General features: G+C 38.8%; 1 protein-coding gene across 3 annotated transcripts in view; it reads left to right on the top strand.

Annotated features, from left to right (window-relative positions):
* The window catches only part of HECW2 (HECT, C2 and WW domain containing E3 ubiquitin protein ligase 2), a 149,319-nt gene that overhangs the window by 98,039 nt on the left and 23,882 nt on the right, over positions 1-27,398 (top strand). For all 3 annotated transcript variants that reach the window (XM_058839804.1, XM_058839805.1, XM_058839806.1), the window contains 12 exons: positions 167-262; positions 2,578-2,728; positions 3,102-3,205; positions 6,326-6,450; positions 7,056-7,241; positions 11,123-11,257; positions 14,007-14,109; positions 15,100-15,196; positions 18,583-18,666; positions 20,362-20,471; positions 23,935-24,055; positions 26,077-26,190. In XM_058839804.1, coding sequence (XP_058695787.1) covers positions 167-262; positions 2,578-2,728; positions 3,102-3,205; positions 6,326-6,450; positions 7,056-7,241; positions 11,123-11,257; positions 14,007-14,109; positions 15,100-15,196; positions 18,583-18,666; positions 20,362-20,471; positions 23,935-24,055; positions 26,077-26,190 — 1,426 coding nt within the window. The remainder of the gene's footprint in view (positions 1-166; positions 263-2,577; positions 2,729-3,101; positions 3,206-6,325; positions 6,451-7,055; positions 7,242-11,122; positions 11,258-14,006; positions 14,110-15,099; positions 15,197-18,582; positions 18,667-20,361; positions 20,472-23,934; positions 24,056-26,076; positions 26,191-27,398) is intronic.

The following is a 27,398-nucleotide window of genomic DNA, read 5'->3' on the forward strand; positions in this document are numbered from 1 at the left end:
GTAACAACTGCAGGAGGCACTTTCTGGAGTGACCTTACTGTATCTGAAAACAAAGAGAGTTAATTTCTCGATTTCAAGATTTGAAATTTCTTGCTCAGTTTAGAGGCAATTCTAGGGCTTCCCTACATTGACTGAAAAAAATAATTTGTGTGTGTTTTGATTCCAGGTTCTCCCGCCAATGGCCATCAGCCCTTGAGGTCCCTGCCTTCGGTGCGTCAGGATGTTAGCCGGTACCAGAGAGTGGATGAGGCTCTGCCACCAAGTGAGCTTCTCCATGCTTTAACTGGGGGATAAGCTGCCAGGGTCTCATTACTGAAAGTTCATTACATTTCCTTTTTGAATGTGAGAACTGAGAATGAGCAGCTGAGAAGTTGGAAGTGAGGAGTGATGATGGTTGAGTCCGGTGTTGTTGTGATAATTACACCTGGTGCACACAGACTTGTCACTCATGCAGAGACAGTGCTGCCTTTCCTGTGTGCACTGCACAGGGAGAGGAGGTGATGGTGCTTGGGAGGCACTGTGAGGTGTCAAGCACTCTAAAATCTCTGAATACTTCTTGTGTGGTAATGATTTACAAAGGAATATACAACATCTCTCATATCTGGAGATTAACTTCAAGGTCTGTGCTTTCCTTGCATTTTTTGAGGCAGAGTGAAGATTTTATGTTAAATAAACCTGGACATGAAGCCTTAGAAGAGCCTTAATGAACAAATGAATTGTAATTTCGCTAATGCATATGAAAAATACACGGCTCTCATTTATTGAACTTATTCACTTGCTTAAACTTTGAGAAGTGAAAATCTATTCAGTATTAGGAATACTGAAAGGACTGAGCCCCCCCCCCCAAAAAAAAAAGGTACACAGCTGATAGGCAAACATTGCTTTTAACCAAATAGGCAAAAAAAAAAAAAGTAAGTTCAGACCCACTGAAGTCTGTGGCAAAGCTCTGTTACTTTAAAAGTCAGGAATTAAGCTATTTAGTGTAAAATGAACAGATCCCTATTTCCCAGTATGGTATGGGACTGTGTTTACTCTGTAATTGGAGCAAGTAACTGGAAGGAGCCTGATAGCAGAACACAAATATAACTGTGTGTGGAAAGCCAGGATGATGATATGGCTGTGCTCCCTACTGGTTCTGTTACAATCAGATTAATCCTGTGTGCAGATCTTTGAGTTAATTAACTGCCATCCTATTCTACCAGTTTTACATTTTAAAAAACTGTGTTTGGGAGACAAATATTTCAGAAATGCGCAGAGATAGCTTGTCCAGTTCTGTCGTTGTAGAAGAAAACTATACACTACAGCAACTACTTGAAAAAACTGCTGAAATGCTAGTGGAAAAAGCTTTGGCTGTGTAGTATTTTAACATTTCTGACATTTGCTGGGTTTCTGCACATTCATGTGTGGTATGATGCATGTACACATCACCCTTTTTCAGTCAAAGCCCAATACAATACTCTATGTAAATAAATAATTTGATAATATGAATAAAGTCTACTAATCATTGTCTAGATTAAGTTTTTTTCTCCAAAGCTCTGCTTTCGGATGTGTGACAGGTTTAATATTTTAATACTGAAAAATTAGGGAAACTATTAAGAATATTATTTTGAGCTGTAAACAGTAATTTCTTTTTAATTTGGGTTATATTAAATTTGTTGTTCCACCAGAATTTGAAAGTAAGGATGAAAAATATGTGTATTTCTTTCAGTCTTGTGTCAGGTCAAGTTAAAGAACAAGAGAATTTAAATGTTTATCTTTAATTTTGCCTATAATGTACACCAGTATGCTCCAGTTCCTACATTCCTGGGGAAAAATTAACAAAGTGTGATCATGAAATTTTGATGAATGAAAATTTTGCAATTCAGCAAGCTATTTGTAACACATTTGACTAACAGTGATTTGATAAAATATAGCCTTATATAGAAACTTAGCAGAAGACAGCCTTGTCCATCACAATGCTGATGCAAATACTTTACTTTGGAAGCCATTGCCCAAGTGTTTAAACTTGTCAGAATTGGGCATAAACATGACAAGAAAAACCCCAGCTTACTGGGATATATATATATATAACATAGATATACAGTGGTTTAGGGCTTGACAATTAAGCAGGATAATGAGTTCACAAATGTAAACAGTTTGAGGGTTTTTTATTTTTGTTGTTTGATTTTCCTCCAGTGAGCAATTCCTTTCTTCCTGGAATACTTGGGTGTTTTATTTTGTTTACAAACTCTGGTTTAAAAACTTAAGTGGTTTTATTTTATCAGCAGATACTACTTTCACTTAGACTTGCAATATAGATAGTCTCATCTAGACACCTTCTGAGCTCTCAAAGACTATGTTTCAGTTGATGTGCTATGTGGTTTGCATGATTTCTGTAGTTGCAAGTGTCTAAGAATTGGGCATTTGTCTGTTTCTGTATAGATGTGTATTTTGTATATACATATGTATATATGTTGAAGTAGTAATTGTTATAGAGACTTGAAACAATAGACAGGGTTTTAAAAGTGACAGAGCTCATACAAATCAATGAATAAACCCCAGGCCCTCCATAGTTTACAGTATTTTATTGCTCCTTAGACTGGGAGGCTCGAATTGACAGCCATGGACGGATTTTTTACGTGGACCACGTGAACAGGACAACAACATGGCAGCGACCCACAGCTCCCCCAGCCCCACAGATTCTCCAGAGGTCAAATTCCATCCAGCAGATGGAACAGCTGAATCGCCGGTAAGAATTACCCTTGGTGCTTGTGAATTTGGTGTGCTTGCAAAGCTGCATTCACCATTGCAAGACTGAGAGAGGAGACAAGGCCACAGCTGCTCCCACAGCTGGCCTTACATGGTTATTTTTATGTGGCAGTTGCTTTTGGTTTGCATGTGAGCTTCCAGGACTTCTGCGTTCCACCTGTGATCTTAAGCTATGTGACCAAAAATAATACATCTGATAATGGTTGTCAGAAATTCAAAAGGCTATTAATGCAGAAATCAGAGGTAAATATATGTTAACATACATGGCAGAAAATATGGGCAGGCTCTCTCAGAGCCAGAATTGGGTCATAGTTACCATATACTATATGTAAAGTCCAGTTTTCCAACCCTAGGTACCAGAGCATCCGAAGAACAATGACAAATGACAGGCCTGAAGAGCACACAAATGCCATGGATGGAGCTGCAGAGGAAGCTGAATTTCATCATTCTAATTCAGGTTAAAAAAATGAATTTTTTTCCCCTTCTCCAAAGAAGGGAGCTCATCTCATAGAGGATTTAGTGAAAGTACATAAGGCAAACCCTAATTTCTTCCTCTGAAAGTCTGTGTGAAAATAAAGCCATTTATTTTCATTGCTGTCTAGTTTTGAAAGTTATGACTCAGCCTCCTCAATATGCTGAAGAGAAGATTGTGAGATTCAGAGGACTTTTCTATCAGTACCAGACTAGTTTAGAAAGCAGGACATTTGCAGTGAAAAAATATGAAATTGTGTGGTCTGGCTTACAAATATCTTGACTTTGCTTATGCAGTTTGAAATAGTAGAATGTAGAACTAGAAGGGGCTTTATCTCTGTAGATAGAGCTGTTCCTAGGCCATAATTGCCAAATGCTGTCTTGTGAGTTCTTATATTCTCCACTTGAGGGGCATTCTTTGACTTTTTAGACAGTCTACTCATCATTCTTCTTATATAAAGATGTAACATATATACTTAACATATACATAATACATACTTGTAACATACTCTTATATCCATTGCTTCCTAGTCTTTCCTTGTGACTTCTGGTTTTAGGTCTCAGATTAGTTTTTTGGCCTACTCAGAATTGTCTTGAGTTGGTCTTCAGCTTCTGAGGAATATTTCAGAAAATCAAATAAAACTATGACTCTTGTGTACTGAAGAGGTTGTGGAAATGTCGTATATAAAACACTCCTTGTACATTCCTGCAGAAGGTTTGTTTTGTTTTGTTGGTTTTTTTTAATAGTTTGTCACTGACCAGTGTTCAGTCTTTGGTCTGCTAAAATCAGGTTCTGATCCTTGTGTGCAGAACTTTGGCACAAATATCTGTTTTCATCTGGTCCTTGTGAGTTGATTATCCCTACCTGCACACAGATCTTTGTACTTTTCTAATGTGCCTCTGTGGTTTTGAATCTTGTCCATCCTGCTGTCCAAGTACTGCAGAATCTCCTAATTGGAGCAAGTTTTGTCTTCCCTGTCCAGTCATTAGTAAAAATAATGAGTAGGACCAGACCCAGAGAGATCTTAGTAAAACATCTTGATGGACTCTAACAGCATATAGCCCATTCCTTCTGTGAACTCTTTCAGACCTCTGACAGAGTTACTGGTGTCTCAGCCATTTTTCCATCTTGTTTCCTAACTGTTAGAGTGCATGTCACCTGACCTAAAGGCTTTGGAAACCTTTAATTTGCACCACAAAGTTTAACCTGTTCTCTCTCACCTCCCTTTTTTCATTCTTCTGATAGACAGTTAACCTTTGGAATGAACATAGGAAGAAAGACTGTTTTTTAGAGTGAACATCATTATTTTTTTCTTTTCACTAAGCAGTTCTCTCCTTGGTCATCTTCCTACTAAAAATTTACTAACACATTTATAAAGTTTGTTATTCATCCAGTCCCAGCTGTGTGGTGTCATGTGCTTTGGCTTTGTCTCTAGATGCTCTTGATGTATTCTTATAAAAGTCTCTCCTAAATTAATCAGATATGCAAGCAGTGTCACCCATTTTCGAGTTTCAAGTCATTGTAGAACTTGAGATTTACCCAGGTGTTCCCTTTTATTACTTGTAGTCTTCAATTCTGTTGTAGCTGTTTCCTTTTCTTTGTACATGTGCAGCCAGATGGTTTGTGCTGTACACAAATCAGCTGTGAGCAAATTCAGGTCAAACCCTAAACAGCAAATTCAGCTGAATAAACTTTGCATAAACCAAATTCATAAGCCTCAAACTGTGATAAAAACCCACCTGGGTACCCATTCTGGTTTCCAGATTGCCCGGACTGTGACAGAGGACTTACCTGGTGCATGTCACAGCATCTTCCAGGGTGTGAGAGTTACTTGTAAAACTTTGATGTACACCCAAGTTTTGCACCAGTACAGAGTTCATGTAAAACTTCAGTGTGTGTCTGTGTCTGCAAAACATTCCCAGCCCAAGTATTCAGGCACAGCTTCAGGAGCCTTTGTGCTGCTCTGCCTTCACCCCATTCAATGACATGCTCCATGTGGGACAGCTTGAGGTCTATTCTTTAATTAGTGTTTCTAAAAATCCTCTTGTTCATTTATTTTACCAATTACCCTCTCACTTCCTGGTTTCCTCTAATGTGTTTATTTTCTCCATTCCCTTTTTTCCATATTTACCTATGCATACTTAGAATTTTACCTTTATTATTTTCCTCTTCTTTTGTTATTTCTTCTTACTTTTCCCTCAGCTTAGAGTCTCATTCACTGCCTTTCTCCTTGCTCTGCTTGTGTGTTATGATCTTTTATATCTGTGATAACTGTGGTCTACATGATTGATATTCATTTGATGGAGAAGTGTGCACATACTGCAACGTTTAAAAAAGAAAGAAACTGAAGTGTAGGTGGCAGCACACAGTGTAATATCACTGAAGACCAAATCTGAAATTGCAGTTTTTCATTTACATTAAAAATATGCTTCCAAATATCTTCAAAGAGAATTGGAGGCAACAGTTTTGACATTGTAGCAAACACCACTCAGTATATTTTCATTTCCTTCCTGGTACTGAAGAAAAATCAGGGCACTTCTTCTGTAGTTGCTAGGAGAAGACACAAATGTTTATTGGAAGTTGAAATGTGAAAGGTACTTCCTTGGCAACCTGATTCTTACTTTCATAAGCTTCTTCAATACTGTATCAAGACTGGGGCTGTGGTAATGGCAGATTTATTGTTTAAGAAGGAATGAAACATTTATAAGTGTACAATGACTTTTATATCCATTAGTTAACATTTAAAAATAACTTACCTGCATACAGCTACAGTGTAGCAGTGCAGACATGCCCAGGGGACTTTCTTGCATTTTATATACAGGCACAAACTTGGTAACCCAAACAATTTAATGTGATTTTATTTTACTGATTGTTTACCAAAAACACAAGTAAATATTAGTAAACTAAAATGGTCATATTTTCAGAAACTTCAGTGTTATGTTAGAAGAGATTTGGGTACGCTTATATGTGGACTGTCCTCAGTAAATCTGGAATAGTTGTGTACTTAATACTTTCCTTGCTTGTGTGATTCACATCAATCTAGTTGTTTGCAGGGATGCTTTGGTAATAACTGCTGGAAGCCTTTGTCATTTACTTTGGTCTTAGATTTTCGAAGAGAGAATGTGCTGCCTCACTCTACCTCCAGATCCAGACTTACTTTATTGCTCCAGTCTCCCCCTGTGAAATTCCTTATCAGCCCAGAGTTCTTTACAGTGCTGCATTCTAACCCTGTGAGTACGATGACTACAGCTCAAAAGCTTTCATAAATATGTGCTTATAAATGCAGTTGCTTTGTGTACAAATATACTGCTCGGTGTGTGATGTTGAGATATTGGTAGTACATAGGGAGGCTAGATTCACTCATCATTGTCCCCTCAAATTATTGGGCTATCAGAGCCATTCTAGCTCTGCATGATAGCAATTTTTATTTTCCACTCGGTTCTTCATCATTCTTATAATACAAAATTATTTGTTTATGGAAATAATAGCTTTCTTACTGTGCTTTGCACAGGGTGAGACACAATTCTGAGAAATACCTTCCTGCTTAATGGCAGTATTTGTTTCCCCCAGATTGCCTGGTTTATATCAAAGTGTATAAGAGGTCACACTGAACAAAAATCCATCTTAATATATATCTTTTCCTTTTCTGCCCGTTCTTCAGTGCTTCTTTTTGCATTAGTTCCCCCCAGTGTTTCTTTGTGTAATGGGATTTATGGTGTAAGGAGAAGCAATGGAATGAGTAACTTCAGCAGATCCACTTACAATGAACAGGGTTGTCTTTTGTGGTCAGAGCAGTTTTCTCTTTGAAAAGCCTTTGCTGTTGTGTGTTTTTCAGAGTGCCTACCGCATGTTTACAAATAACACGTGTCTGAAGCACATGATCACCAAAGTCCGGCGGGACACCCACCACTTTGAGCGCTACCAGCACAACCGGGATCTGGTGGGCTTCCTCAATATGTTTGCCAACAAACAGCTGGAGCTGCCTAGGGGTTGGGAGATGAAACACGACCATCAGGGCAAGGTAACTCTACAGTGCTAAGAAGGCCTTGTGTTCATCAGTTTCTGAGTTGAAATGAATGTACTTGAGGTAAAACAGATGGTCTGGGACAGCTCTGGGGAGGACCACTCTGGTGGTTGTGTATTGCTTGGAAGGAAAGAGATGTTATGGAGATGATGAGGAAGAGATGGTACAGAGTGGGTTTCCTTAGGAGGTATTAGAGATCTTAAATAGTTGCAGGTCTCACTGGCTTTTTTAAATAGGTGTCAATTTTTAATTTCCTAAAAAATTATTTTGATACCACTTTCATGGTTGTGATGTAAGTTTTAATGTAACTTTAAGCTATTGCATCCTCAGTATATAGAACATGATACTTTTTTGTAAAAAACAGCATGGTTAAAAACAGACTGTGATTAGCATTTGAGGAAGTGATAAGGCTTATCAGTTCATTAGGATTACTGGCATATTTAGCTTCTTGGTTCTTACATTTATCACTCTCAATGTGGTTAGCTGTGAGAGTCCATATAAATAATGATCTTGATGCTTGGAAAGATTAGACAGTTCTAAACTGAAGGGTAAAACTGTTTGAGGGTTGTTTCCTAGATTTTTTTAACTCTGAAAAGCACTTTGTTTTTTTGTTAGACACGCAACTAGGAATGTGCAATTCTACTAATGTTGTTCTTTGCCTCACTGTTTTCATTTTTAAGTCATTCTTGTGCTGTTCAGTTCTTCAGAGGCCAGTTTTCTCCTGAAGAATAGGGCAATTTTCAATTTTCTTTAATATGTGCTCCATAGAGAGAATTAGACCTTTGGATTTCTGGGATGGTATTTTGTGACAGCAATGCTACCACAGTATTAATCAAGAAGAGGAAGCACTGAATAAATTCCTACTGGGATTTCTTCACTTTGAATTAGTCTTAGTATTGCTCATTTTCATTACGTGTAATTGTCTGTGTCACAAGTGCCAGTTGTGGCCAGTAGAAAAGCCTATTCAGTACTCAAGAGAGACCATGGCCAGCACATGGCAAGAGCAGTGCTTGGGGACACCAAACCGAAGCTGGACCTGCCTTTATTAAAGCATAAACCTAAAGAGAAGCAAGTTGAACTTAGCCATAACTCAACAGATAATTACATTTCCTTTGTTTAACTGCTCTTCCCTGCTGAGAAGAGGTTTATCCTTTATTTTTTCATATATCACAGTGAAAGCTTGGTGCTCTTGCTCATGAGGCACAGCAACGGTTCAGGCCCTGGTGCAATGCTGAGTAGTGGTGTTTTCACTCCCCCTTGGCAGTGTGGTGCTGCTTGCCTGTCCTCTGCGTGGGCTGTCTTCCAGGGTCAGCTGGGGACTGCTGACCTCTGAACTCCCTCCAGAGCTGCACAGCAAAACCCTGCTGCCCACTCTTCTTTGACTCCTCTGTGTATCCCCAACAGGAGATAATACAGTGCAGTCCTCCCTAAGGGTCTGGTGTGACTACAGTGTCGTTTCTGATGAGCATTACAGATGATCCTTCATCAGTCACCCACCACAGAGAGGCAGAAAGGCATTGGAAAGATGGGGTAGCAGGAAGCATTATATAGGCTTTATATCACCTGAGCTGAACTTTGAGATTCTGCCTTGCTGTGTCCATGTGCATACACACAGACATTGTACAGATATGTGCAGTTGTGCACTGTGTGTAAGCACGTGTACGTATTTTAAAGCCAGATGCAAGTCTTTGTGCTTTTTACTTAGATCTCTGCAAGACGGACATATATATATTAGAAGTTATTAGAGGACATTTTTGGTTTTTCTCTCTACAGTTAAAGAAATCATAGTAATTGACTACTGAAGTCTTCAATAGGCAGAAAAGGTGTTTTAGCAAGCTTCACAGATTTTAACTGGAAGAATAACCAGGGCAACTATTCATGTTTAATGGGCTAAATATAGTTTTGGCACGACCTATTCTATGTCAGTCTCTTCAAGCATTGTAGATTTATGGATTATAGCTAGGCAGGAGTTATGAGAGGAATTTTTTTGGAAGGAGATTGTGAACCACACTGTATTTTGAGCTGTGTGCCAGTGTCCAGATTAGCCCAAAGCATTGAAGCTCCAATGGTTATCTTCACCAAGGCTTCAAAGTGTGCTAATTTATGCTTTGTTTTAAAATAGGTTATTAGTAGCTGGCCTGCAACCATACATATTTAATAAGTTATGATTGTCTTTATCTTCGTGTCTAAACGGAGTTGTTATTTAAATAGAATTCTGTGGAGCGCTGCATGCAATTCTGGAGTGCTGCATTAACTCAGAACTGAGTGGTGCAGCTCCAGGTGGTACTACCTCCTATACTAAATCAGGATTTTTTTACTAAGCAATTTAACAATATGGTGTTGACTTACTGAAGTAGTGTTCTGCAACTGTGGTGTCTCTCCATATGCTTCTCCCTCCTTGGGAAATGGAAGTATGAATTTTCTCCCACTGCAGTCCATAATGGCATGTATAGCATGACACACTGGTTTGTCTACCTACCTTCACAGCAGTCAGAAGAATTGTATTTGCTCTGGTCTGGTTTTCCCAAGCAGTCTGAAATAATGATTCCATGAATATTGGAAGCTGGTGGTGCTGCCAGAAGAGTTGTTCTGCTCTCTTCTCATCTGTGGTGAGCTGAGGTTACAGAACCCAGCAGGGAGAGGGACAAACAGAGAGTAATTTTAGCCTGGACCAGCTCCCCTGATGGGTTCACTGCATGGCTACACAAACACTTGTGCCAGCACAAGGCAGGAAGGGCACACAGGGGATGAAACCAGTGGTCAGAAGGGGGAAAGATGAGAATATTTCTGTTGCTGACACCACAGGAATATATTGTTTGTGGAACTGTGGTTGAAGTCCCTCACTGGTAGCCAAAAACAGAAATGGCTCCCACAGTCCCTGACCACCTCTCTGCTAGTCCAGATTCTTTGATTCCTCGAACCAGATGTCACTTTCCTGTAATTCTCCTGTTCAAAACAATTTTTTTGCCACTTCCACATGTTTCCAGTATTGTGACAGAAAACATGGAGTGTGTTGAAATAGAACAGTGCTGGTTTCCAAGTGCAACACTGGTGCTGAAAAAAGTTTGAATTTCAAGGCTTAGAAACCTGCTTGGTTTAAACTGGGTAGAATTGTAGGAGGTTTCAGTTTTCCAAGATTCATGTTCCTGTGACCTTGTTTTCAGCAAATGGTTGACTGGCCAGTATGTGGTTGTTCTCATCAATTGCCTGATTTAAATTTTTTTGTTGCCATCATCTTTGTGTTCTTGGCTGACCTTTCTTTTTGGTTTTCAGAGACTATTTTTTTTTTGTTTGGAGTGGTGCTTTAGGATGTTTTTTGCATTTTGTTTCAGTTTTTAGAAAAAAAGGTCAGTGAACTTAGAACACTTGTAGCAGGAATATGGCAAAAATGCCTCTTGGCCTCTTGGTAATCATAGTTCATCACTGGGTGCAAGCATACACTTGACATATATACAGCCAATTGTGTTCATAATTATATGATAAATACTTCACAAAAGGTAATAGGTTTGCCACTTAATGACACCTTTTTAGATGCTTATAAGGGGATGAAAAGGAGAATACACCAGGATTACTTTTATTAAATATTCAAGTTTTCTTTTCTTGACAGTCATAATAAAGCTTTCCACTTCTGATGCTTGTCAGATGACAATTTCAAAGTATAGACACGAACAAAATAAGGCATTAAACAATTAATCCCTTCAGTGGGATAGAAAAGTGTTATCCTCCTCCTGCAGAGGGGAAATGCAAGCCACAGTAACAGATTTCTCACAGCCCCACCTGATCAAATGAAACCTAGATCCCCAACAGGTGGTAACCTCAGACATAATTTATATAAAAAAGTATTGCTGATTAATTCTGTCTTCCCTGTCCTCCTGCAGGCTTTCTTTGTCGACCACAACTCACGCACCACGACGTTCATCGACCCACGGCTGCCCTTGCAGAGCAGCAGGCCCACCAGTGCTCTGGTCCATCGGCAGCACCTGACTCGGCAGCGCAGCCACAGTGCTGGGGAGGTGAGTGGGGTCTGGGCCTCCTCCTCGGGAGCAGCACCTGGTTAACACCAGCCTCTTTCACATTCCATGTGGGGAGGAGCATGATTCTTCTGTAACAGTGCAGCAGTCCGCTGTAAGGATTTATCTTTTTTCCTGCTAGCCGTTGTTGCTTTTAACATGCAGGAATTCAGAGGAAAAATAACAAATATGAGTTTTTCTTACTTGGAATTTGCAGTAACCACACTTAACCACAGGAGAGCATCTGATTACTGATTACTGGTTCCTGTATCCAGTCTTCCACTGACAAAATATGTGTTGTCCAGCATGGTGTCTGCTGAGTTTGTTCATATATAAGTGTGCAAAATGAGAGGGGGGGAAAGATACATGTGTGACTATACATCTAATTCTCCAACTTTCTCATGAAGTACGAGAAAACCATACCACATACAGCTTTATCAGTCTGTTACATGGCTTTGAATATGTATTTCATCTCTACTTCCTGATCAGAAATACATGGAAACCACTATTTTGTTGTTATGTTGTTGTGCACTGTTTTCACTGGCTGTCCCCATATTGTTGTTGTCACTTCCTTATACTGTTGTATGTGCAGTGACTTGGACTTCAGTTGTACTTTATTTAAAAGCCTCTGTACTGTGGTTGTCTTTTCAGGAGAGGGTTATTCCATGCCAGGAATTGAAGATAACACAATTCAGAATAGCAGGAGAAATGCTCTGATTTATCCTTTTCTTAGCTCAGTCTTGTGGCAGATGAAGGTCTGCCAGACCTCTGTTTCAGAGCAAACATCAATCTTAGTGTCTGCCACTTCTCTAACAGGGCTTCCACTGAGCTGCAGCGTGTGCTACAGCACTGGCTGCATATCTTGTCACATCCTGTGTGAACATGGTTTAGTCAGCCCCCCTCCAGTGTCAGGTATATTTTGCAAATGGTTTTAAATAGCATTTTCCATCAATTTGCTGATGTTATGTGTAAGACAAGAAAGTTAGAAGTGCCTTCATATAGCTATTTAGATCTTGAATAGGGTAAAGAAAGTACTTCTGTTGTGATTGATTTGTAGCAGAGCAGAGGTAATTTTTTCTTCTTGACTTTGCCCAACATGCACTCAAATTATCTCTCTTTAAGCAGCATCCAGTAGCTCTGCACTTAAAACACGTATTTGTGACAACCATGCTGCTGAAGTTGTCAATGCTGCAAAATAAGTATAGTTCATCCGACAAGAAATGATAATATATACTGCATATACATAGTGCTGCTTACCTGTCAAAATTTCCCACTTCATCTAGATACATGAAATTGCTTAAACCATTTTTCTACAAGCAATTTTAGAAATGTTTCCTTGATATTGTTACAGTTGTAAATTGAATTGAGGTGTAATTCCAGATAGGAATCTCAAGCATAGCAGTTCAATACAGTATTGCCACTCTAGGATTAATGATACAATTATGTTCTTTTGTCATTTGTATGAGCCTGAACACCAGTTTTTCCTCTGCACTTTAGGACTTATGTATTGCATATTTGCATTTTTTCCCTATTTTTAAGCTATTGCATAAAGGAACTGTACATTACTGCAAAAGATGAGTACTTAATTAAAAGAAAAATACTTTCTTTGGCATTAACTTGCCATGAACTTTGATGTTCTGAAGTCACTGACCCAGTTTTTACAGAGGGATGCTCTAAAGCAAACATGAACCAGTGTAAGGAATGCCTTTTTAGCTAAAGCCGAACTGCAGTGTGAAGCTGGGGCTAATAATAATGGCATTCCTTTTCCAGCACATTGCCTAACAGGAAATGATTCTTCATTTTTCTGAAAGAATATTATGAGAGAGCAGAAAGGTCTTGGGAGATATCTTGGGACTTTTGCTGCTTTGTGATTTCAGAGATTGGATTTTAAAGCAACATTTTATAATTATTTGATCTTTTGCAGTTAGATGTTTTAGAGATCTTTGAAGCTTGGGAGTGCAGTTTAAATGCTAACCATTACATGTAGGCAGATAAACGGAGAAGTAAACAAAGAGGGTCCAGCAGGATGAAAAAGAGATTGATCAAATGTTTTACAGAGATAAAATACTGAATACTGAGAAATATCTGAAACCTCATCATGCAGTAAACTGCAGCAGTTGCCCTGACATAACAAATGCCTTTAAGAACAATTTTATATTGTGGTTCTACCCTAAAAATTATTCACATGCAATTTTTTTTAAGCCCAGAAGGTGAATACAAGAAAAACAGAACAATGTTTCTGAATTACTCTAGGAGACAAGTTTTTACCAATTTTGGACTTTTTTGCCTTGCCTGAATGTGAATTAATTTCTTTATTCTCCTTTGAGGCTTCAGCCACAAACTTGTTTCCACTTCAAATTTAGGGAAACTCCACTGATGCACAGAGGTAATAGAGGTTCTAATGAAGGAGCAGAATTTTGTTTCCAGAATATTTCGTATAAAGATGTCCATGAATTACAAAAGACAAAATTAAATCACAAAATTAAGAGAGGTATCCCAGTTTTAATTTTTTTGATCTCTTTTCAGAATGGGACTGTTTAAAAATAGCAGTAAGTTTTGCATCAGTTTTGGTTCTTCCTATTAATGGGCCCAGTACAGTATGTGTGTCCTAACATCACAGCTGCTTCCTGCTGCAGTGATTACTGGGGATAGTGATCAAGCAAAGCCTTGATGTGTGAGAAGTAAATTCTCACTTTTCTGAGTGCACGTGCTGGCACAGAGATGCTCACTGTGGTTACTTGCACATTTTCAGGTCGGAGAGGACTCCCGTCATTCAGGACCCCCAGTTTTGCCAAGACCATCCAGCACTTTTAACACAGTCAGCAGAGCTCAGTACCAGGATGTGGTTCCAGTGGGTACGTCAGCACTGGGGAGTTCTCCATCTCTGTGGGGGTCATGGTGCTGTGCACTGCTGGGGTTTCCATTTGCTTGGGATGGCTAAAAGTTGCCACTGGTTATGATCCTCCTGTCCATCAGCATTTCCCCACTGTTCAGTTGGAACCTTCAGAGCTGGAAGTGTGCAGAACCGAATTACTGATGTATTTTACCTTCCTAGCTCACAGGATGAACTGGAGCCAGGGAATCAGATTGGGTCCTAATGGGACTCCATGTATTCCTAGTGATTTTTAATTTTTATTTTTTTTCACAACTTCTGAGCATCTATTTTGGCAGGATTGCAGAAAGTGTTAATCAGCTTGGAATTAGTCATTAGCTTAACTTCTGTTCTCAGTTACATACACACAGAGTTACTGACTTCTGTGCCACCACATACAGAATGTAGCTTATTACATCTAGCAGCTGTCACATTGTGCTAAATCAAGATAAATTAATCCGATTAACTGTAACTGGCTCTTTGTACTGTGGCATGTTTACTTGAAAACCTCTGCCCATTTAAATCCTGCCCCTTGCCATGGACATGGTGTGCATGCTTCACAGGCTCAGCCATTAATGAGGATTTGAGGGTGTTTCCAATGGCCGCTTAATGTTTGAGAATAGATTTCAGTGCAGTGAAAACCAAGATCCCTGCAATTTTATTCCAACAATAAATATTCTGGTTTGGCCTTAGCTAAGAGTGTGAATGCTGAAATATAATAGAAATTGCTAACAGAATTATAGTTTCTAGCAGTGGAAAGGATATGTCACAATGAGATTTGGTTCATAATCAAGAAGTGTGTTCCTTAAAAGACAATAGAATTGGTAGTCTTACATACAAAAGTATTAACACAATACTTCTAACCTTAAAACTGTGAAGGTGAAGTGTGTCATTATTGTTGAAGACTCAGGAATGGCATCCTTTGTTTTGGGATCTCCTTGTTTCAGCATGGTATTTTTGTTAACATTTTCAGCTTACAATGACAAGATAGTTGCATTTTTGCGGCAGCCCAATATCTTTGAAATTCTACAAGAGCGTCAACCAGATCTTACCAGGAATCATTCACTCAGGTAAGAAAATTAGTGAAGTTTGCTATTCCTATTTCAGTAAAAAATGCTATTTACAATTAGCTTTTCATTAATTCATTAATTTTCATTAATTAACAGTGGAGCATAACAGATTATAGACTTCTGGTGCATTCAAACATATTCATAAAGCTGTGGGAAATAGTTGTTTACTGTATTTCTGTGTAACGGCCTGTAACAAGGTTGAGGAGAAGAGAGGTAATGTTTTATTATCAAATAAAGGTACCTACAAGAAAATGTTTGGAACAACTGGCATAAGAGACGTGCTGATTTCTTCCTAATGTGCCAAGACAGCTGGATGGCGCAGCAAATGTGCCCATTCATTTGGTATGTGTACAGCTGGGAGCATGAGGCAGAATGGCATTTGGGTTTGTCCTTATCTTCACAAAGCACATTACAGAAAGGCTGTCCTGACCCTATGACATCTGGAGGTAATCTTGTATCAATCAGAATTTTTGATGTCTCTCCAAAATTTACAAAATGGGATATCTACAGATTTTTGCAACAACATCTGAGGAAGGATGATCTTTGTTGTGTGGTTGCTATGACTCCCTCCTATGTTAAGATTTGGAAATGGAACCAGCAACTTGGATAGTAGTGACCAGAACTGAAATGAATGTATCTATTCTCCCTTGGAAACTAAATTTAAAAAATGCTGCTTTGATTGTTGGCAGTCTCTCCTGTGCAGTGCTGTGTTCCAGAGAAGATTATCATTAATATAATATATTATTATCATTATTATAATATAATATTAATATAATGTACCTGGCATGGCAGCCAGCACTGGTACTCATTCTTTTTCTGTTTTGTGTTACTTACTGATCCCTTTTCCTCTGTGTTCTGCAAGTTCCGAAAATTCAACAAGCTGCCCTGTTTTGCAGTTTCCCCATGTGTAGTGTAACAAATTTTGTGGTGTGACTTCTGTGATAAAGGTGTGGTTTACCTTCTAAAGAATTCCTGGCTGCCAAAACTGAAACAATGTACTAGCAGAATACAAGCTCTCTAGAAAATACAGCAGAAATCTACAGTTCTCAGCATGTCAAAACCCATATCACTATACCCATATCACTATAGGCAAGTTTGTCCCACCAGGCTTGGTTTGAAATCTGCTGGGGAATAGTATACAAACAATTTCTGGTTGCTTGTAGTTTTATTGCTTCATATTCTTTTTCCCAGGGTGCTTGATTTCCTTTAGTGTGATAGCAATCGGTGTAATTTTCTTCATGTGTGTTTTGGGGTTTTTTAACAAATCAGAGTTCAAATTGCTCACAAGATTTGTTGGTATTCCCCGATTCTGCTTCTGGTAGAACATTGCTTCCTGATTACAGATTCATAATTTCCCACAAACTGAGACTTTCTAAAGAAAAGATGGCTTTCAGATTAAAAATGGAAGATCAGAAGATAAAAGCTAGAGTTTTCTGTACCTCCTCATTTGCTTGAGATTATATGTCCTGCACATTTACTTTGGAAGGAGACTGGTTTATGCCTTAACTGACTTGTGTCAGCAGAATGACTGGGGATTTTAATGAACATAGTTTTATTTTACATTGAATGGGATTGGTTAGAAAAGCCATTCTGTTAAGCTGAATGGTTCCATTCTAATTTTAGTATTTGAAGTTAGTAATTTGATTAAGGTAAATTACCTTCCATTATGCCTCTCCTATATCCTTCTAAAGCTGATGCATCAGTAACATTTTCATTTTTATAAAGATGTCAGTTTTATTTTTCTTGGTTAGTCTTTTAAGACCCTGATTTAGCAAATTATTGGAATCCATTTCTGTTTGACACATTGTGAGACATGGATATTGCTGTACACTTGATAAATTAACTGACCTTGATAAATTAACCTGAAATCCTTCAGTATTAATTCTTTGTGTAAGAAGAGATAAGAAGTTGAGATTCTATTAATATATAAAATAAAACTATACTACATGTAGAAAATTGCTGTTCAGAAGTTTCACGGTGGAGTGAGAACATTATATTTAATATATATTTATTAGGCATGTTGCCAAGATTAAATCTTCTTCCAAGCCAGTGCAGGTAAAACTGAGAGGCTGCTAAATAATGTAAAAGGCTTCAGGCAAAGGCATCTGTTATACATTAAATATAATTTACATCTTAATGGAAGGCAAAAGGCATATGTATTAAAAAACTGTCACTGAAATCACAACTCTTGCTGGTAACCCAGGAAGTCATGGATTGCATTCATGTGGAAGGCTGCATATATTAGTTAACCCAGATAATGCCCTTCTGGTTTCTGGTGTTGCTGCCCACCGAATGCTAAGATATATCTTGTAATCCACCATTTATTTCCTCCAGCCTTGCCATTTGGGCACTGATATAAAGTGAAGTGGGCTCTGGAAGTGTCCAGATGTCCCTGCTCTGCCAATTGCACGGACTGTTTTGGACCTTCTTGTCACTGTTGGTAATAGGACCTGAGGTAGACGGACCTCTGAGCTGAGCTAATGCTGCTGTTCTTATACAGAGGTCTTTACTTTTCGATTTGTTTGGGGGTTTTGTCCTTTGGATTTGGGACAGGTTTTACTACATAGATTTGGTTCTTGTTTTCTTTTCCTCCAGAAGTGTAAAGCTAAATTAGAATTTATCTCTACTGTACTGTCGTACTGACAAAGAAAAAATATGAAGGATATACTTGTGTTTCAGAATGCAGGGAAAGGCTCTGCAGAGAAAAAGAATAGGAATCCAAGGAATTACATTCAGTACAGATCCTAAAATTACCATGCTCAGAACTTAGGATGCACAGATTCCACAACAGTGACCAGACTGGGTCAAGGAGAAAGAATGTGTGCTTAGATGAAATAGAGGGGAGAAATAATACAGGTTTTTTTACTGGAAGATACCGTAAATGCAGTATGGTATGAAAATGCTGGCTTTAAAATTACAAGTATGCATTGTAATGTATGGCTTGCATTTGTACAGAGATTCAGATGAGGCAGTGCCTCTTTATTTAAAGAGTTCACTTTTGCAGTAGGAATGTTCTCTTACAAGTTTCAGCCTCCTACTTTGAATTCAGAGACAGGGACTTGAGTGTGAATTTGAGGGATTGATTTTCCTTTTATTTTTTTTTAATTTCTTAAAATTTTCTTTTACTGTTTGAGTGACTGTGCTACCTACAAAGTGCATGAGCATGGAAGAGATGAGGGTAACAGGAGCATCGTTCCTCAGAACTAATTAGCTTTTTGATTCTAATATTTTACTGCTCACGTGGACTTGATATGGCAGGGAAAAAAAGTAGGGAAAAGCATAACCCAGAGGTTTCTGACATACTCTGTACTTTTTCTTTGTGCTGTGGTACACTTTGATGCCCTATTTGCAAAAGGTATTTTGAAAGCCTTTTTTTGCTTACACAGGGAGAAGATCCAGTTCATCCGGACAGAGGGAACACCTGGGCTGGTGCGTTTATCCAGTGATGCAGACCTTGTCATGTTACTCAGGTAGGTGCTGCTGCTGCCCATGCACGTGGAACATGCTGTGGCAGCTGCTGAGGAGCTTTCAGGGAACAGCATGTGCTGATGTTGTCACCCAATCATTTCCCCTCCACTCCTTGGACTTGCAGCTGGGAGAGCTACAGCTCAAGGCTCAGGTTTTATTTTCATCATGTTCAGTTCTAGATGGTCACACTTTTCACAGGACGATGGAATACGAAAGGCAAGTGTAAGAGCACTGTGGTTGTGATTTATATGGGTTTTCCCAGACCACCTTTAATTGTCATGTTGCATCCAGCCTTGATGCTTAGAAAGGTGATGCAGCTCAGACCTTTATTCAACCATGTGCCTTGTGCTACTTTTAGAATGTATCTCTTCAGTTCTGTGCTCTGGGAAGTGCCTGTTTGTAAAGGCACATCCTTGAGAGGTGTTTTTATTATCTTGCCTCTTCACTGTGCTGTCAAGCATTGTTCCCTTTAGTCAAAGCAATATTCTTACAGACTTCAGGAAATGGGAAGCTGATTCTTTACTAGTTTTCATTTAAGCTATTAACTCCAAAAATCAGGCAGATTTTTTGCTAAAATTAAACCCTTTAATCTTGATGCTGTGCTATCATCCACAGTAAAAGTGCATCAGGAAAATCACAGGTCCTTTAAAATTGAATCTAGTGAAATAGAATTAACATTAGTAGTTGTATGATGAGGCCAGGTTGCATAATGATAATCTTTCCTGGTCCCTAAACCTCCAAGTTATTACAACTATTAAAAAAAATAAATCTCATTTTAAATCTATGTTTGGGCCTTTTTTGAAATGTAAATATTGTTTCTTAAAAAACTTAGAAGATTTTTGTGTAACTCGGAGGAAAATACCATATGGCCATGACTGTAAAAAGAACATTCAGGAAGGACCCATTTAAAAAAAAATCCATGTAAAAAAAAAAAAGTCTAGCTGTGTTTTTGGTGAACAGACTTAGTAAGAAACATCTTTTATTTGAACATTGTTTTCATTGCATTGGATTGCAGGAGATTGTCTTGCAGTTCTTTCTATAGCTCAATTTTTGAAAATAATTTTTACATATTATCACAGTAATTTGTGTCATGTTTCCCATTCAAGAGTACATATATATATATATATATATATACATGCATACATACACACACAGATGCAGTGATCAGGCTGCAAAATGTTTGGGGTTTTTTCACCTAGAAAGTTGTGTATCACTAATAAATGAAGCATGAAGTAACTTAACTTGAACAGGCTAGATGTGATACCTGGTTCAGCAGGAGTGTTATTAAACATAAAATATTATGCTAACAAGCTTACCAGTCAATACACGTAACAAGTTCAGATGTGATTCTTAATCCTGGAGGCTTAGTGTGTTTCTGAATAAGGTTATTGACCCCTTTGCAATGAGAACATTAAAAAATAAAAAAAAGAGGGGGACCCATGAATTTTCAAGGCTGATTAACTGTATTTTAACCTTGAGAACAAATATCCAAATAGCAGTTACTGCTTTCCAGTACTTTCAAAATCTTCTTGAGGAAATGGAAATAAAATATTTTGGAGCACTGTAAGTGTGCACAGTGGAAATAGTAAGTGACTACCAAAGAAAGCAGGTTAATAACTAGAGATTTATCCTTAGAAGGTGAAACCTGCCATTTATTCAAATAAACATGTTCTTTCTTCTTTGCTTCTTTTTGCCAGCTTGTTTGAGGAGGAAATAATGTCATATGTGCCGCCACATGCCTTACTTCATCCTAGTTATTGCCAGTCCCCGAGAGGCTCGCCGGTGTCTTCGCCTCAGAACTCTCCAGGTAAGTTGCTCAGTCAAAGCTTCTGCAGGGGCTCCGTGAAACCACTTCTTATCCTTGATAAGACAAAGATCTAGAACTATTTTTGAGCAAAGTCAACAAGTACAATTGCATTTGACTGTCAGACTTGGACATTTGCCTTGGGCTCACAAGATGCTTTGCTGGGTGTATTACATCTTCAGGGGTTGTGATTTTGTTCTGACTTGTAAAAAACATGCAGACTTGTTTCTCACTGATGTGAAACAACTGACTGCTCATGCCAGCATCCTGATGCCTGGAGAATTAAAAGCATGGATCTAATAACTGTGCATTAAAATGGCAATGTAATGGGGCTGTGGGGCAATAAGGGACAATTTTATGTATAAAAGCCAGCTTGTTATACTTTAACACGAGCTTAAAACCTAGGATGCTGCAGCTGTCTGAATATTCATGTCAGAATGGAATGAAAGTGATATTTCAGATTCTAAGTTGCAGATCAGAATTAAATTCTTGCAAGTATGAGAAGTTCCCTTTGAAGGCCATGTTGATAGATGTTGCTATGCTTAGTTTCCTCAAGATAATAGATAAAAAAAATCAGAAGTGGCTTAAGGGGATTTCTACAAATTTGATAACGAAAGTATAGATAAATAGAGAACATTTGGGGCGTAAGCAACTCTAGATAGTTCTAGACAACAAGAAATTTTTATCAGAAAAAGAACTGTGATTTTCATGGGCATTTCCCAGTTCACAATAATAAAAAGCTTTGCTTTTTCATGGAACCAGATTAAATGCATTCATAAACATGCGGTAGCTTTTCCTGCTGTTGGACAAAGGACCTCTGTGAGATCTCTCTGAAGAAACTATCTAAAGACTTCAGTGATCTTATGGCATTCTGCAAAGCAGTGAAATACAATAATCACATTTATTAATACTTTTAGTATGTGTATGGTTTAGACATAACTGTTTCTCTTTATTGAAGAGAAGGGAATTATGAAATCTGCATGTATGCATCTTACTTCCAATTGCAAACCTGTCAGTCTTTTATAAATAAAACCAGTTTTGGCTTCCAGAGTTAAGATTTCTTAATCACTGGTATGTGTACCAAAGCATGCTGGGCATGGCTTCATTCCAAAAAAGTCATTTCAAAATACATTCAGTCTTTAACATGTGATATTCTCATTTACTCACAGTAGCAGCAGATAGTAGAGAATGAGCAGTGATGGTTTTAGTCTCATTCTCCCTAAAATTGTAATCTCTCTTCTGGCTCAAAAAAAAAAAAATAGAGAGACCATTGAATCTCTCTGTCAGTCTGCAAGCATGCGCATCTGTGTTGGTGTACAAATGACTTTTTTGATGAGAAATTGTAAATAGCCCATGTTTCTATGGAGGCTCTGTGTTTTCTCAGCAGCTAAGTAAGCTGGCAGTGCTGCACTGCATGGGGTGGGGTGTTAAGGATCCATTGTTCAGATCAGTCACAATCACTTGTACTTTCTCTTTTGGGAAGGATGAACAGTCATGAAGCTACTCTTTATATCTGCTTTAAAATATAACCTCTTTGAAAATCAAGTATGACTATCACATTAGTGGTGGTTTTTAGCTCTTCCATTAGCATCTTTTGTTCCCAAGGCGGAAGTAATCACTATAATTGCCCAGGAATTTCTTGGCATATGCATCTGATTCACAGTGAGGACTTGTCATGTGCTGATGGAATATTATTATGCTGATTTCTGAACCATGAAGTAATGTGTTACCAGATTCATGTTTTGTGGTACCCTTCAAAAAATCCAGTTTCCTTCAGTGGTTAACATTGAAGTTTACTTTTGTTGCCTTTTTCTGGTGACTGCATTTTTGTACATACTTTGACCCAAAGCAAAACAAACAGTGGAGAGGGAAAAGGCCAATAGTTAAAAAGCTGTTTAGAGTTTCTGTGAGTTTTCAGGAGATTTCAGCCGAGTGTACCTTTGGAAGCTCTTGGTGCTCTCAGTAAAAGAGGAAAACCACTATAGCTCAATCAATGACTATGATCTGGTTTTCCAGAGGGGTCCATCATGTTCCTTTTGGAGCCCTGCAGATTCCATGATATTTACTATTTCTCCCACACTTCACTTCAAGCCTGGAACAAGTGCCAAGTGTCTTTCAGGTCAGACAGGTCTTTTAAAGACCTGTTAAATGGCATTCAGTGTTGTTAGTGAGCTCACTGCTCTCTGATCTGTGCAGATAGACTCTGCAGCTCCTTCCAGCCCCACTTCCGCAGGATGTGCTGTCGCTTTTTCTGTCAGACCCATGGGCTTTGTGGCTGCTCTTCCCCTGTCTCTGCCCACAGGCTGAACGGATGCACCTCCTCTCTTTTATTACCTGAAGCCTTACATTCCCATGCCTTCCCCCACAGTAGCAATCAACGTTTCTGTATTGGCTTAGTTTCATGCAGGGACCCAAAAGTAAACTTGCATGAAGAACTGAGCTAAAAGACAGAACTCTGCATAAAACTGCTGCTAAACTGTTCATTTGTGCTTTCAGTGCATTAGAGGTGACCTCTAGTTCCAAAGAAGTACTTGGCAACTTATGCATACTTTACGGCATGAAAAATTTTAAACATCCTCCGAATTTTTTGTGTGGGATGTCTACACAGTCACACGGGGAAGGAGTTTAACTGCTCCTTGGCACCCTGCCTCACAGTTGAATCAGTGGAAATAATTTATCCAGGGAGGCAGTGAAAGTCCTAATGAGGGCTATTCTCAGAATAGATCAGACCAAACACCTAATTTGTATATACTGGACTTCTACATGCAATTGTAGGGTATGCCTTTTTTTTTTTTTTTTTGGTGTACAGTTCTCACCTCTCCTTGCTTTTAAGAAATTGACCCTCAAAACCAGTTTTTCAAAATTAAATTCATTTACATGACGATCATGCATGTTTCTGCGGCCACAGATTAGAAGTTTTACAAACTTAAATTTGGTAGTCTTTCCATTCTTCCTATATTTTTCTTCCTTGTTACTTCCTGAGGAAAAAGCTTCTGCTAAGGAAAATGTTTTCCTTCTTCCTCTTGGTGTAGTCAACAGGGGCAATGCAGGGTCTAGTCTGTTTATACTTAATTTCTGAGTTGCTGTTTTCCTGATAATATTAAAACCAGAACAGAACTTTATTGCATGAACTGTTATAAAGGTTAGACATAAAGCGTGCTTGAAAAACAAAAAGTCTTTCTAGTTACTTGTGCTGTTCTTTTAATCCATCTTTTGCATTGACCTGGATTTACTCTCTTGAGATTTACTTTTGAAAGATGATACTATTGAAAGTGAGCAACCAAAAAGTCTTGGATGCAGAGCAGATTTGAAGATATGCAGCTTTTTTTTTTAGTCTTTATAAAGGTGACTAAACCAAGCACATACCATGCATACCTTTTGCTAGTAAGGAGTCTTTCCAGTAGCAGATGGGACATCCATCAGGTCATGTCACTAGGGCTCACTCTTTGCTCCTTGCTCCCTGCAGGTACTCAGCGTGCCAATGCCCGAGCTCCAGCTCCGTACAAAAGAGATTTTGAAGCCAAACTGAGGAACTTCTACAGGAAGTTAGAGACTAAAGGATACGGACAAGGCCCAGGGAAATTGAAGTATGTTGAAGCATCTCATGAAATTTAATTTCTTTTCAGGCAGCTTGCCTTGCCTCATGTATCTGCAAACTTCTTCCCATTAAAAGGAATGCAGATGTTATGGTTACCCAGGCATTTCTGGGAATATAAAACCTGTAATAAAAGACTTAATGCCAGCATGTGATTCATAGCAGAGGATACAGCAAGTTCTGAGCACCTCTGTGCTCCCTCCAACTATGTTTTTGTACAGACAATATTACCAATACAGTGCCAAAAAGAGCTTTGGGAAGAGGCCTGCAGAATAGGAGGCATCTGAATTCTTCCATTATAGCAACTGCAATGATATAAACAGTTACATTTTCTCATATCTTTTTCCACTAAAAAAAATTAGATAGGCCAGTCTTTTGTACATCATTGCCTGTCCTGATACTATAGTCCTTTTTAGTAAAGAGGATTCACATGTTAAATGTTATTAAATACATAGGATTGCCTTAAAAAACAGCTAATATTTTTATTTTAGCAGTCTGAATGCTAGAGTGCTTGAGTGAGGCCTTGCCTCCTTCATTTATTTGCTAATCATGTGATTATGTGCTGTTATATATCAGGATTGTCCTCACAAGATACTTTCAAAATTTTGTAAATTGCCAAGTCTTGTGCCAGTTAACAAACTCACAGCCATGAGGCACTAGAACATGATTTAATAATTTCCTCTGTTATAAAAAGGGGGTTTTCTATCTGGTTTTGGGTTTTTTTTTTTAATTTCCTTCAGCCAGTCACTTCTCTTATTTTGCAGAAATCTATGCAAAGCTCAGACTTCATTCATGTGAGCTTGTAACAAGTTCTGCAAACTGAAATGGGATTAAAATTGTATTGTTTAGACAAGTCTTAAGAGGCAAAGGTTGAGCAGTTTCATATAATGAAATCATAAACAGTAAAAATCTTGTCTGTGAAAACTTTGTCCTGAATGCTTGGGCAAATAACCGGTGGGGAGCATTCGTTCCCTGAAATATCTGTTCCATTTCTTACACCCTTTTTTCCTGTCCTTTCTTCCCTGACCTATTTGCCATCACACTGTAGATTTTTAAGCTGTAATTTTACATGTGAATGGAAGTGTTCTCTGGGTTGCTTTCCCAGGCAGCAGTGCTGACCTGTTCAAAGCAGGGCCCAGCACAGCTCCACTGCTACCTGGGTCCTCTTGTTGTCCAGATACCTGCTCAGTTCCTGGGTTCTCTCCTTGCATGTCCTCGGCAGGATGGCTCAGGGCACTCACTGGGCTCTGCAGGGCCAGCAGGGGCTGTGCAGGAGCCTGCGGTGGGTTCAGCTGCCTTCCTGCAGGCCGCAGCAGCTGCCGTCTGACAGGCACACACAGAAGGCAGTATTTGAATATAAAGCAAGTGAAGTTTCAGGAAACTAGTTAAACACATTTTTATAAAATGTTTAAGTAAGGAGGATTCTTTCACCTCTTATTTTATATCTTCATGACACTTCCTCATTTTCACAATTTTTCTTTCAGAAGGTCCATTGCGTTTTCACACGTGATGCTTCAGTGGGGTTTTCTACCAATAATTGCCATTCCTTGTAGACCTTTTGTACCATCATACACTCAAGGATAGTGTGTGTTTCTGGGTTTACCGTACTGTGATTTTCCATGGTTTTATCATTTTCTGTGTTAAGAGATTTATTTTTTTGGAAAAAATTAGATTCCTACTCACAGTAAAACTCACTTAGGGACCCAGCTTTTCAAAAGGATTTCAGACTTAATGAAAATGCCAGCTTCAGGACCTTTCCCCTTAAGACTTTAATTACAGAAGAACCAAGGTAGACAAACAACTACACTTCTTTGTACAAGGGACATTTTATTGAAATGTAAAGTAGACCGTTGAAGGAAATAGACTAAGAGGAGCTTCCTGATCTGGATAAAATTATCCAGCAGAAACAGGTATCTCTGAAATCACCCTGTTACTATCCTGCAGTGTAAATGGTTGTTTCCAAATGTGGTTCATGTTCACAAATTGCTGTTTCAAAATAATTTTGCCCTTCAGATTAATCATCAGGAGAGATCACTTGCTAGAAGATGCCTTTAACCAGATCATGGGCTACTCAAGAAAAGACCTGCAGAGAAATAAACTCTATGTCACGTTTGTTGGGGAAGAAGGGTGAGTAGAACAGGAAAGTATTTGTGGTCTGAGAACTCTGTCTTGCATCTTCTCTCTCACCAGCCTTGTTGTCTAGAGTGAAAAGAGGAAGGACTGCAGTCAGGAAATGCCACATACACAAGCCTAGAACTTACAGCTGTTCAAGATGGCTTCTTAAGCATTTTGCAATATCCTGCCTTTGTAGAAGTAATGTGAATGCTTGTGTGAATTTTCCCAATAGTTGGTGTGTGTCTCAGAATGTTGCTGGGAAAGCAAATTAAAAACCAAACAACTTTCTAGTGTTATTCATATTACTTTTCTCTCAGTGCTGTTGTGTCTGCAGGGCTTACCAAATGACAGCTGCCATTTGTTGGAGGGAGAGTGCTTTCGGAGTAGGCTATGGGCTCAGTCCTTAATTTAGTCCCTGTTTGAGGCACTGGGAGCAGAAAGCCCTCAGTGCTGCAGGAGGTGCTCACTGCCTCTCCAGGCCAGGGCCTACCTCACAAATAAAAGCAACTGGGCTGTTGTCAGTTGTTAAAAAAACCCAAATATTCCCCACACTTCTAAGTCCTCTTCGGAGAACTCTCAGTCCGTGTCTAATGAAAAGTGTAATGTGTTACATGTTGTGAGATGAGCTCTGCAAAGCAAGATGTGGTTAGATTTCCTCTGCTAGTGAAACTGAAACAATGTACTATTTGCTGCTTTTGTCTCTTGATTTGTGCCCCTTTTGGCAGTTCTTAAAGCCCACTTGTCTGTTGTTGAAACAGTTCATGAGTATATTTGTAAATACATTCAAACTTTTATTCCATGATATTCAGAAAACTGCAGCACAGCTCTTGGAATGCTGTAGTGTGTGCTATTGCCATGCAATGTGTGAGTCTTTAAATTGCAAAGTTGTAATAGAAACATCTCTTACAAGATTAGATAAAATTAGTGTCTTTGAAAACCTCTAAATCCTGCTGTTTGTTTAAAGTTCACTCTGAAGCACTCACTGTTTAATAAAGATGCAGTGAAGTCTTAAAATAAAGGATGTTGACAGCTGAGAGCCAAGTGTGGACTTGTTCATATAAATAATATCACCATGCTGTCTGAGGAAAAACTCAGAACTGGAATGGCAAGGCTGGTACACAATGAGATTATGCTGTATTGACAAAGGAGGGTGGGGATGCAGGAGCAAGGCCTGTTTTACACAGCCCCTACCAGCCTTTACTTTCACAGCTGCAGACTCA

The sequence above is a fragment of the Poecile atricapillus genome, chromosome 5 (assembly GCF_030490865.1).
Source record: "Poecile atricapillus isolate bPoeAtr1 chromosome 5, bPoeAtr1.hap1, whole genome shotgun sequence".
NCBI lineage: Eukaryota > Metazoa > Chordata > Aves > Passeriformes > Paridae > Poecile > Poecile atricapillus.